At 46.0% G+C, this 11,998-nt stretch overlaps 1 protein-coding gene and 1 long non-coding RNA gene across 3 annotated transcripts in view; one reads left to right on the top strand and one right to left on the bottom strand.

Annotated features, from left to right (window-relative positions):
* Positions 1 to 2,506, top strand: part of LOC138173456 (uncharacterized) — a 129,052-nt gene extending 126,546 nt beyond the window's left edge. Inside the window, exons 3-5 of one of the 2 annotated variants that reach the window (XR_011171408.1) lie at positions 604 to 692; positions 965 to 1,101; positions 2,373 to 2,506. This is a non-coding gene — a long non-coding RNA (uncharacterized lncRNA). Of the gene's footprint in view, positions 1 to 603; positions 693 to 964; positions 1,102 to 1,346; positions 1,640 to 2,372 lie in introns of those variants that run through there. The other variant, XR_011171407.1, reaches the window with a different exon arrangement.
* Positions 1,688 to 8,306, bottom strand: FOXF2 (forkhead box F2). Its single transcript, XM_069103472.1, has 2 exons — positions 7,043 to 8,306; positions 1,688 to 2,526 (listed from the first exon to the last, which is right to left on the bottom strand). Exons 1-2 carry the CDS (start codon positions 8,304 to 8,306, stop codon positions 2,360 to 2,362), a joined length of 1,431 nt encoding a protein of 476 aa, XP_068959573.1. The 3' UTR covers positions 1,688 to 2,359.
* Positions 8,307 to 11,998: the final 3,692 nt, after the last annotated feature.

Below are 11,998 nucleotides of genomic sequence, written 5' to 3'. Positions count from 1 at the left end.
AGAGAGAGAGAGACAGAGACAGAGACAGAGAGAGACAGAGAATGGAGATACCCCTCTAAAAAACCATTCAAATCACTTCTTAATTTTGGAAAATATACTAAGGAAAACCAAGGATTAAGAGGTGGTTATGACTCTTTAAGAAGATGCTTTAGCTGAGATATCTTTCCAATAAGGATAGAGTTGGATTAAAGTGACATCTACTGAAAACACAAAAGTAGATCTCATAATGTCTCTCTCTCTCCTTAATGTCACTGTCTCCTTCCTCTGTTCCTTCTTCTGTTGCATGAACTTAGGTACGTAGTAATTGAATGGTGACTGAATGGGAGAAAAATCTTTCTAAGGGATGAGTGAACCGTCAGTTTTCCGTTCAGAAAATAAATAAATAAATAAGAATCCGCAGCAATACAGAAAAGTCCTTCCATGTGGCACTGGGGAAGCTTTTCTCAAAGATCGGGTGAGGGCTTTCAAGTCGCGCTCAACTGCAAGGGGCTAGGGCAGACGAAAAGCATAGTTAGGTTTTAAGGAACAACAAACCCTACCTCTTTGCGACCTAATTGGCCCGCCTTTTTTTTTTTTTCTTTCCCTTTTCTTTCTTTCCTCCAGGGCCTCGCCTGGGAAGTTTCAAGTCTTCAAAACTGTGCCCATCAAGAAAGTTGAAAAGGAGTCTTGGATGTAAATCCCCGAAGGCTTGGGTGAGGTGTGGGGGAGGGTGAGAGATTAAAGGGACTGAGACTGGGAGGGGAAGCCAGGGATGTGGCGGCGGCTTCGGGCCCTGTACCAGCGGCCCTGAACTCACCCGGCCAAGAAGGTGTGAGCGCCTTGGGCCGCCGTGTGCTTTGTGGGATTAAATTAGCCTTTACGAGCGGAGCTGGGTAAAAGCTGAGCTCCTTGATCTCTAGCATGCTTTGAGGCAATCCTGCTACCACTCACCTGCTTTCCCTCCACCTCTGGTCTCTTCCATCAGATTTACCACGTAGAAAAGGAGAGAGACTACCCGGACAAAACAGGGTGCTTACTTTCTAAGGACACACAAGGACCATCGACATCTATTTATGGCATTAACGGAGCTCCTGACACCTTGGGGTAGCTAGGCACCTCGAGGTGAGAATAGAAGGGGATTTGGGCTAAGGGTTCTTCCCTTTCCTTATCAAAAACATCCAAATTCTAGGCAGAGGGAGGAAAGTTAGGCCTTACTTGGATGGTACATTCCACTTTAAAATTTGAAAGGCAAAAAAATTAAAAGAAAGTTAATTTCTAGCAAACTGCATTTAGATCTTTTGTTTTTCAGGATGACGGTCTGGTTTGCTTTCAAGCTGTTTCTGTTCCCATTGTTTTTTTCTTTTTAGTCTGAAATCACAGGGTGTGAGAAAAGGAAGAATAGAAAATGTCTCAAGAGAAGAAAAACCCAAACCTTCCTGAATTACTCCGGACACAGACCCCATATCACACTGCCCGAAAGAAGCCCCCAGGCTTGTTTTATTGCCTGGAGGTAAAAAGAACCTAGTTACCTAGGGTATCCTAGAGAAGAAACGATCATTCGTTATATACAATTTTATTGAAAAAAAATTTACATCAAAATATTTTGGCAAACTGTAAAAGTATACGTAAGTGCAAATATATCCTCCCTTTAAAGTACAAGCAATAGTGTGCGAGTATACACGATCATTAACAATATTTTTTTAAAATGTGGTAGAAAACAACTTTGTAAAAACGTTGTATTGTCACAATACTGAAAATCCACTTTCTTAAACTAGACAGTTTATTTCTAAATACTTTCTTAATAATACTGATGGGCACTTTTGTCCAAAAAATAGTGTTTGGAGAAATAGAACACTCCTAATTAAACAGGAAGCAACATTTTAAAAAATCACACACACACAGACACACTCCAGGATTTCTTGTGGTCTTTGCTTTTGATTGCCACTTTGTTGTAAAATCCCAAGTTTTTCATAGAAAAATACCAATTGTTCACTTTTCAGACCCCGATTCCTGAAGGTAACGAAGATCTCAGAAACGCTTATTTGAGTTTTAACTTGGTTAGTTTTTAAATTCCCCACTAGGGAAATAATGGTGTCTTCTGTCCACTCTTTCCTTCCCTGGTGACCGTCCCCCCTCATAACAGGTTTCTTCTAGCAGTTTCTGAACCTTACCTGGTCTTGGTCTGTCCTTTGATGCGTGGTAGAACAATACCGGCTGCCTCTGGCATTCTGGCCACCTGATTTGTGCTCTACTTTAATGCTATCAAGGGTGCATGTTACATTTTACCTTGTGAGTCCAGCTAGACCTTAAACCTGATATCCCACGGGGTCCCAGATAGCCACTGTTTTATCGTCTCTTCATCAATTGGTTCTCTATTTATTCACATGACACAGGGCTTAATGTCCTGACAGACACTTTGATGGTGATGGTGGTGATAATATGATCCACTAGCGGAAGGATGAAAAGAAGAAATGCCGTTGAAATTGAGGACGAAATCTTTCCTGTCACACACTGGAGTTGAGTGATGCTGATAGCGAGGCAGTCCCACTAAAAGAATAAAAAAAAGTACGTATGTGTGTATGTCTTTTCAAAAACAAATCTGTCTAGGCTGCTGGGATAACGTATTGACACTGGTCACAAATGGAATAACTCATCTCTAACTATCATAGAAGATCTTAGAGAAAATCGAGTTCCAGGAGAAAATGGCATTTAGAACTTCCCCTGGCTCAGAAAAATTATTAAAATTTCATTTTTTTTAAAGAAATAGTATTACGACACCTCTATTCACCTGCGTACTTGTGTGAGGTGATTTCCTCCTTCTTTATATTTAGGGAAAGAGTCCCAATTAAACTCTACATGGGACAGGAAGGATCATCCTTAGTCATATTTTATCCCACTTTTTTTCTTCATTCTTTTCCTTTCTTTGTGTACATCTTTCTCTGTAGGGTTCTGTGTGTCTTTCAGTGTAAGCGTAGGTGTTTCTGCCTCCCCTTTTCTCTCAGGGCTCTTGAGTCTTGGGGAAAAAACCCCAGGGGTTTGAGGGAGGCAGTTGATAGAAAAACCTATCCTACGGACCCCATATGCCCCTCAAGTCCCACTTTTATTAGTCTCTGCTCTACTTACCCCATTAAGATAGAAGTTGCTTGCGAATATGGATTGTTTTATTCTTGGAACTTGTATCCCCCTGCGCCTAGCACAGTGTCTGGCATATTACAGTAGCTTAATAAATACCCCTCGATTGACAGGTTCAGTTCGTTGTAAAATTAACCAATCAGGCTAGGGGACAGTCTCAGGTCTTTTTTTGTTTGTTTGTTTTCCGTTGAAATTAGTGGTAGAAAGAGGAGAGGACCACTAACTTCAGTAGCACTCGAGTTCCTTGCGTTCCCTCGTTCTGCATTGGTGAATCCGACATTAAGGAACTCCATTTGATAAGGGGTTGCAGACTGTGAGTTTTTTGAGGATGCCTAACTCAGTCACGTGTAACTTGCAAAGACTAGCCGACTTCACCACCTATGGTTCTGTGTCATAGTTCTGCTTGGTGGCGTTATATTGACATTATATACGCCTCTCTATTTTGGATTGCACTGCAAACTCTGGACTTTTACTTTTGTCTTTATGGTTGGTGCTCACTCCTCAAATCCTAGGTGGTGCTGGAGGTTGCGGGAGTGGGGAGAAGAGAATCATCCTTCTGGTTGCTAGGAGTGGACGGGGGAAGCTAGTGCCCTTTCAGAGTAGGTGAAGTTCCCTGTCCCCTTCCTCACCCCTTGGCGCAGGATTTAAAAACTGTTCTCTCTTCTTGGTCTTTTCTAATAACCCGCTTGGTATGCTGACAATAAACCCTTACAGTTTATTGCAGGCCTGATTCAATCAGTTAGCATGCTTTAACAGCGTGTGAAAAATGTATCGAAAGCCTGTAAGGGGTGATGGTGGGGTGGGACCTCTGCTTTCAATCTTCCTTTCAATCTTTTATGTTTAAGAAACAACAAAGTCACTAACATAAATAACTGGCGATTCGGCCCATGTTTATGGACCGATAAAAAGCAATTGTAACCAAATATATCCATTGCCTTGCACCCACCAGTCAAAAAGAAAACAGCTACACCCACAGCAGCAGCCAGAATTGCACTTGTTCCAGTGTACGGGTTAGCATTCCTTGATTTTTAAAAAAAGTAAAACATTTTGCATTTGCCTCCTCCCTCCCCTCCTTAACTGTATTCTACACGTGGGGCAGTGAAATTAGGAATCATACCCTTGGACCACAATCAGCTTGGTTATTGTTGTTTGTCTTTAATCTGTTGCTAGGATCAATAGACAAAAACTTTTTAAAATTCGTGCAGGAACACAGGTACACACACTCATACCCACACACTCCCGTCTTGCCTTGGACATCCCTATCTCGATAAAGGAATTAGTTGGAAAAGATACACTAAGGTCAGATTAGACTTTGCCTGATGTGGTTTTACTCTTTTACTCTCATCTTCCCCTTTTGCCCCGAGTTATTCATGCCACATACTGTGACTGGGCATAGTTATTCTTCTAGGCTTCTCTACTCCATATCTGAGGGATAGGGGACCTATAGAGAAGCAACAGTAAGGTTAGAAATGGGCATTCACAAATGTGGCTTGGTCTTTATGTCAAATTCTTGGTTTATTCTCTTCAAACACTCCCTGACCCTATTTCCTCACCAAAGGTGCACAGACCTGGCCTAGCCTGTGCACTCCAATACTCTTTCAGCTTTTATCTCCATTCCTAAAAAAGCATCCTCAACCCCCCCCCCCCCACACCTCCCAAGGGAGACCTGTAGAGACTAACTAGTCTTCTGGGGTGGACTCTACCTCGTCCCATGGTTGGAGACAGTGGGTTGTATGACTAGAGATCACCCTCCCTCTCTAATAAGAGATGCTAAATGATTAGGGAAATATTTCAAGTAAGGAAGAAGGCATATGAAGTATTTCCCAGCGTTTAGGCAGAAATGGAGGTGGGGGGTGGGGAAGGGCAAAGAAGTAGACAAAAATACAAAACAAACAAAATAGGTTTCTTTCCTTGCCGTTAAAGTAAAAGCCCGGGCCTTACCAGTTCTTTTCTGCTTTGTCCCTGAGAAAGAGCATCATAGATCGAGGGTGGGGCAAAAACCAGTAGGACAGAGACCCTCAGGCTCTTGTGGGTCCAGCTAGCTGAGCCTAGAGGGCCTTCTCCCCTTCTGGTTTTGAATACTATCTTTTTGTCTTTCATTTTCAGGGCTGTCCTTTGTTGCTTCCTACCATCAAAGACTTTCTGGTTTATTTTTTTAGACAATTTCATTCAGGGGCCCAACAAACTGTTTTAAGGTGGAGGTGTCCTCCATACTGTTAAACTACTTTTGTTAATGAATATATTTTGGGAATGAGTCCTACAGAGGCCTTGACTATGGGGTTGCCTGCCTTTGCCTGAGAGTGTTACAGAAGGATTGGGGGGGGGGAGGGCTGGAAGTATGAGTGTGTGTGTTTGCAGTGGGGCGAGGGGGGGGGTGATTGACAGCCTCTCCGAAGGGATAAAAAAATAAGAGGGAGAGGGTCATCTGTACTTGTTACTTGTTGAAATTCCCATAAAATTGAACAAGACCCTGCTCTCATGTGGGTTAAGTCAGGCTAAAATCCTCTTCGGTGTGGTCCTGCCCAGACTGTCTTTGTTTAGTTAACCTCCAAGACCCGTATTTAAAGGGGCTATTTGGAAAATTTCACCGTAAAGGGAGCCACATCTTTTACCCATTTAGGGGGATGTGTATTTTGTACTTCGTTTTCCCTTTGCTAAGTTCTAGAGGCAGAAATATGGATAGTTGGAAACAGTTTTTAAAAAACATATACTGCATCCCTGGGTTATAGATATTTTGCATTCTTCCTATTGTAGACATACTTGATTTGCTTTAAACTATAGCCTTCTTAGACATTGGTGGGTTTTGCCCAGAATTTAGGCATTGCTGGATTTCATGAAACTTTTATATTCCTCTCATTTTTGCTAGAAATCTACCAAAATACTTCCTGTTTCTTCCCCTCCTCCCTCAAAATTTCCTTCCCCAGACCTCTGACAACTCATTGGCTTCTCATAATTAGTTACCAAAATAAAAGATTTTTTAAAAATCCACAATTTCAGGAGAGTCTCTCCACTAAGCCTCTCTACTGTAAAGACAGACTTTGGGGGCAAGAATCGAAACCTCTGTGTCTGTCCTATGAGCAAGACTGGGCAGAATAGTCCAAGAAATTCCGGTCAGCTCAGGGGTCATTGTTTTTGTTGGGTGGTTTTCAGGGTTCCTTTTGGGTTCTCGGTTCTTTTCCCTTGTCTCTCACTGGGAAGATTTCTCCCTCTCCTAATTGACACTGCAACATTATTATTCCAGCTTCTCTTTCATTCTGTCTTTCCCTAGATCTCTTTCTCTGCCTCTGGTTTTGTTTAGATATCTCTCTGCCTTTCTCTTTGTCTCACCCCCTGGGTCGGGGGAGGGGGGGGACTTCTAACACTCACTGGCCTTTCTGTCCAGTGACTCTTTTTCAGTAGCAGGCCTTTTCACACTTTCGCTTTCAGACAAAATCAAAGGAAATCAACAAAATAACAAAAAAAAAAAGTAAGCTGAAACAAAAACAAACAAAAGAACGACTCTGAAATCACATTAATTTACCTTAAATCTAACCTCCGTTCTCCTAAAAACCCTAGGCCTGAGACGTTCAACATGCGAAAGCATTCATCACCTCCTAGGCGCAGCTCCGGGATGGTGGACAGAGTTACACAACCTCGTCCCTTTAGCAGGGAGGGTAAATTCTCATGATGCCAAACCCCTGACCCTAGTAACTTCCAGGGTAATAAGGTCACTACTTCCCTCTTCTGATCTTCTTTTCCTCTCCCTGCCTCTCCCAACTTACTCCTACACCTAAGAAAAATGCAAAAATGTGGGTTACTCCAGTTCACCAAGCAAGTGACCCCCTGGGGTGTCCAACCTCTCAGTGTTGAGAAGGGATGGATACAAAGGGCAAATGAGAGGCAGAACGCGGGATGGGAGGGACAAAGGTGGCTGCTGGGCGCCTGGAGTTACCTGAGAGATCCTCGCGGGCATTTTGGTGCAGGTAGCTCTGCTCCAGGGAGTAGGAGGACATGCTGGAGTGGAGTCCGGCGGGGGCCGCCGGGTTGCTGCTGGGAGTCAGGGCAGGCGGCTGCTTGAGGTAAGGTGAAGAACCAGGAGGGCTCCAGTGTGCCGCGGGGCTAGTGTAGGGCGAGTGGCATTCTATGGCACTCGCCATGGCGGGTGATGAGGGCACGGGGCTGCTACTGCTGTCCGGTCCGTACTCTCCTCCCCCTCCTGCTCCTCCTCCTCCACCACCTCCTCCTCCAGCCGCCCCAACTCCAGCGCCCGTAGTGACCGGGCAGCTGGCCATATAGGTCGAGCCCGGGTTGGGCGACATATGGGGTACATGGTGGTGATGGTGGTGAGGGTGGGAGTGTCCCGGGGCGCCGGCGCCGGAATCGTAGCCTCCCGGCATCATGTCGAGGCCGCCGTAGCCACCCTGGCCATGGCATCCGAGCGGCGCAGAAGGGGGGGCCTGGAAATCGAAGCCCTGCGGTAAGAGAGAAGCTCCAAAACCCAGACCGCTGACCATTCGGTGGTACATGGGCTTGAGCGCCTGGCACTTCCGCCTGAAACCCCGAGGCCGGCGGCGGAATGAGCCCTCCTCGAACATGAACTCGCTAGCTGGGTCGATGGTCCAATAGTGGCCCTTTCCCGGGCGGCCCAACCCCTTGGGGAGCTTGATGAAACACTCATTGAGCGAGAGGTTGTGGCGCACAGAATTCTTCCAGCCCTGGTAGGCTCCGCGGAAGAAAGGGAAGCGAGCCTGTAGGAACTGGTAGATCTCGCTGAGTGTGAGCCGCTTGCTGGGCGAACTCTGGATAGCCATGACGATGAGGGCTATGTACGAGTACGGGGGCTTCTCCGGACGACGAAGCCCTGAGCTGGCCTTCTTGCTGCCACTGCCGCTGCCCCCACCTCCCCCGCCACCCCCGCCGCCTCCCCCGCTCCCACTGTTGGCTCCGCCGCCGCTGGTGTTCTTGCAAGCTGCGGAGGAAGCGCTGGAGGACGAGGAAGATGAAGAAGAGGCGGAGGACGCAGAGGAAGAAGAGGTGGTCTCCAGGGCGGCAGCGGCAGCGGCTGAAGAAGAGGAGGAAGGGGGTGGCTGGCTCATCAAGACTGACTGGAGCGCACCGGGGGCCGGGCTGCAAGGACTCTGGAGAGGGGCCGGCGGGGGCGGCAGACGTTGCTGCTGCTGTTGCTGCTGCGGCTGCTGCCCGCTCTCGGTGGTCATCTGGCACTGAGGAGAGAAACTGCGGTGGGGGTGGGGGTGGGGGTGGGGGGAAAAAAGGGAAGGCGTTGGGGTGGGGTAGGGGGTGAAGCCGGCAGATCTCCCTCTCCTGCTGCAGGAGCTGCAACCGTGGATACTCCCGGCCAGCTCTTCGGTGTCTCCTCCCTCAGCTCTGCTGGAACTTCAGGCGGCGGCAGAGAAGGACTGCAGGCAACGCCCGGCGCATCCCTCCCCCAAGCATCCAGCCCTCTTCCTTGCGCAACCACCCTCTCCTTCCCTTAACGCCTCGAAGCAGAGCTTAGAGAAGCTTCGCCCCAGAGCTGGGACTCTGGAGCTTGATGTCTCCTTCACGTTCCCTCCTCACTTCTGTCTCTCTTCCTTCCACCCTCCCTTTCCCTCTCCCCCTCCCTTCTTCTCCTCCTCTTTCTCCTCTTCCTCCTCCTCCTTGCCCCCGCCCTTCCCCTCTGCTCTTTGCATCACCGCGGGGAGGGCTAACTCACTGTTTCTGAAATCACAACTTCTCTCCCCACCTGGTGGCCATCTCTCTCTCTCTCTCTCTCTCTCTCTCTCTCTCTCTCTCTCTCTCTCTTTCTCTCACACACACACGAACCTCTTCGGCTTTGAGTAAAGCCCAATGGGCCTCACAAAAATCCACTAGTTATTTCTCAGTTTATGAAATCATTCTTTTCCCCTTATAGACACTCCCCACCCCTAACTCATCCAAGAAATCCGAGGCAGTCGCACTGCTGCTGCGGGACAGAAACTAACCCCTTTCCTTCTGGCCTCTGTCCACTACTCAACAGGCAGGCAGTTGCTGCCACTGCCACCGCATTAGATCTCCCTAGCTGATTTCTCTAATACACTTACACCATTTATCAACTTCATTCAGATGTTACAATTCTCACAACCTCACTCCAGTGTGCCAGACTCACAAAGGTAACGTGCGGATCACTCTTCCTGGCATAGTCCTGCATGCTATGCTTCAGTTAGAGGAGGGCTTGGGGATATCGCCTAGGGAGAGCAGCTTAGAGACGATGGTGGGGAGGGAGCTCGGGACTTTCTCTTCAATCCATCACTTACCAGATAAATTAGGGAAAAAACAAAACAAAACAAACAAAAAACCCTTGGCTGAACGCAGGAAAAAGATTTCAGTTGCATGAGTTGAGTTTGCATCTTTTGCATGACACTAAATAGAGGAATAAAAATGTTTTCTATTGGGAGTGGGGCGGGGTAGGAGGGTCACAGGTTATTGTATCAACAGATTCTTTAGATGTGAAAGGCCTGGGTATACTAAGGAAAGTAGGGTTAAATGTATGTGCAATGCTTTCACTCCTTAACCTTGACACATGATCACTAAAATTATGTATCTCTCACAGCCTTAGGGCATCTTCCTCTAGAGCCGAAACTATACCAGTCTTACATTTACAGGGCTCCCTAGTCTAACTGGCATTAATCTCTACAGACATTGAGAAAGGATGTGCCCTCGGGAGAAATCATTTTCAATGAGACCCGACAGTTAGTTATTGGATTACACGTGCTAGGAAATGCAGTCTGACCAGGAATCAGGACTGGGAAATGGGAGGAAGGGAGGGAATACTGGAGAGGAGACGCGGGGAGAGTTGGGGAGGGGGACTGGTGGTGGCGGAAAGAAGTGAGGGAAAAGAACGCTGGAGATATGATGCATCTCTGAGACAAACCAAAAAGGCCAAGAGAGCAGGGATGTGTGTAAGGAAGGACTTGGGAGTAGGGACATCCTTTAATAGAAGATAGTGAGGAAGGGATTAGGAAAGAAGAAACTGGAACCTTAGGCAGAATAGGGCCCGACACTGTCCTACTCGAGCCTTGCCTGGAGCTAGTTGTGTCTTTACAGAGCTGCAGGATCTGCTCCAGGCTGAGTTTACTGGTGGGTATATACAGGGGAGGAAGAGGAGGTGGGGGAAGGGGTAGTGGTGTGTGTGTGGGGGGGGGGGGAGCTGGTCCCAGACAGTGACCTGAAGTTGAGTGGAAGCAGGCTTTTTCCATCAACCTCTGCCTGGATACCACACACAGAGACTAAGTGTCAGTTTACTGCACTGAGCCCGACTCCTTTTCCCTAAGCTCCACAGTAATTAGACAAAGAAAACCTAAATTAGCTGAACAGGCGTCGACAGCTTCCTCCAGAGCACCCCTGGTACCTACATGGGAATGTGTCCGAAAATGGCTTGATTGTAGCCGAAAATCAGCTAAGAAAACACCGAGAGCCTGAACTCAGTTTACCGCTCATTTCCAATAGAAAAAAGAAAGAAAGAAGAAACAACTCGTTCCTTTCCTAGTGAGTTGTTTTGATTGGGGTTTGTAGGGGGCATTTGGTTGTTTCCACTCTTTAAAAATTCGGGTCTGACTGATGAAGGTCTGTTTTAGAAAATGAGTCCAAATTTACTTCAAGGCACCTCCTATCCTACTATGGAGTTTAGTTTTACACTAGGTCAATTTAAAAACCAGATTGTAGTTATTCTATTGTTTAACTACCAATATTAATTTTTTTTCAGTGAATTGATGTGATTCTGAGGGGGAGAAGCAGCGTTAAGTAAGGGGCACCGTCTGAAGGGAGCTCTACTCACTCTACAAGTCACCTTTTTCTCTCCTCAAAGTAGAAAAAAAAAGATTTCTTAAAAAAAATCAGTGTACTCAAGCTGGAGTTAATCGGTTCTGTGTGTGTGTGTGTGTGTGTGTGCCTTCCCGTGAGAGACAGAGACAGAAAGAGATAGAGACAGAAACAGAGACAGATAAAACACAGAGACACACAAAACAGTAGGACAGAGTATGAGGGAGGTGGTGAGTATACAGTAGATAATATTATTTGACTAACATTATTATTAATAATTATACTTACCAAGTTCAATTATTTTTGTAGCATTTTACAGTTTCCAAAGCACTTTTCACATTTATGACCTTATTAGACAACTCATTATTTAGAAACATATCTGCCCTTAGTTTCGCACCCATTAACGTGTTATGCAGAGTAGGGGAGTTACTTAATGAACAGCTCTGAAAGATTTGGGGTGCAGGGCCTAGCTGAAGAAAGTCCAAGAGACTAAGGCAGCAATCACTGGCAAAAAAAAAAGTGGTGACCTTTTACCAAGCTTCAGTATCTCAGTTCCACAAGTTACCTATCAATCAAATGGTACTGTTCTTATGAGTAAACCGTTGCATTTACCTACAACAGGCACATTAACAAATTCGTTCTAAACTTGTGAGAGCTACCCACAAAATGGTAAACAGTTGCTCAATTTATTGACGACGCTTTCTGTAAAAGGAAAAATGGATAAGTATGTGAGAAGCTATCGAGAATTCAGCTAATTCTGTTTTAAATCCGTTCTCTGCAATACACATTTATTATGCTCTTAGTACCTGTAGAACATTGTTCTAGGCGATGAGGGGCATACCAAATTTAGCTAAGACTCTACCCCTGACTTGGTGGAGTTTAGCTCCTCGTTTTTGCAAGCTTTCATCCTTTTATCTCTTCAGGAGGGCAAATAATGCCTAAGTAGTCCCTGAACTTCAGAGTGGTCTAGAATTCTGTATATGTTGCTGTTTACAAAAGATTAGACTTGCCTTTTCTGAAACTTTTCTTAGAGGAATCAACGGGGCAGGGATGAATTCTTGTCTAACTAAACTTCGTATCCTGTCTCCTCCCTAGAGCCTCTCATGATCCT

The sequence above is a fragment of the Petaurus breviceps genome, unplaced genomic scaffold, assembly GCF_028583685.1.
Source record: "Petaurus breviceps papuanus isolate PSGF00001 unplaced genomic scaffold, PetGlider_PUasm1.0 582, whole genome shotgun sequence".
Classification (NCBI taxonomy): domain Eukaryota; kingdom Metazoa; phylum Chordata; class Mammalia; order Diprotodontia; family Petauridae; genus Petaurus; species Petaurus breviceps.
This window is presented reverse-complemented; position numbering and strand designations above follow the sequence as displayed.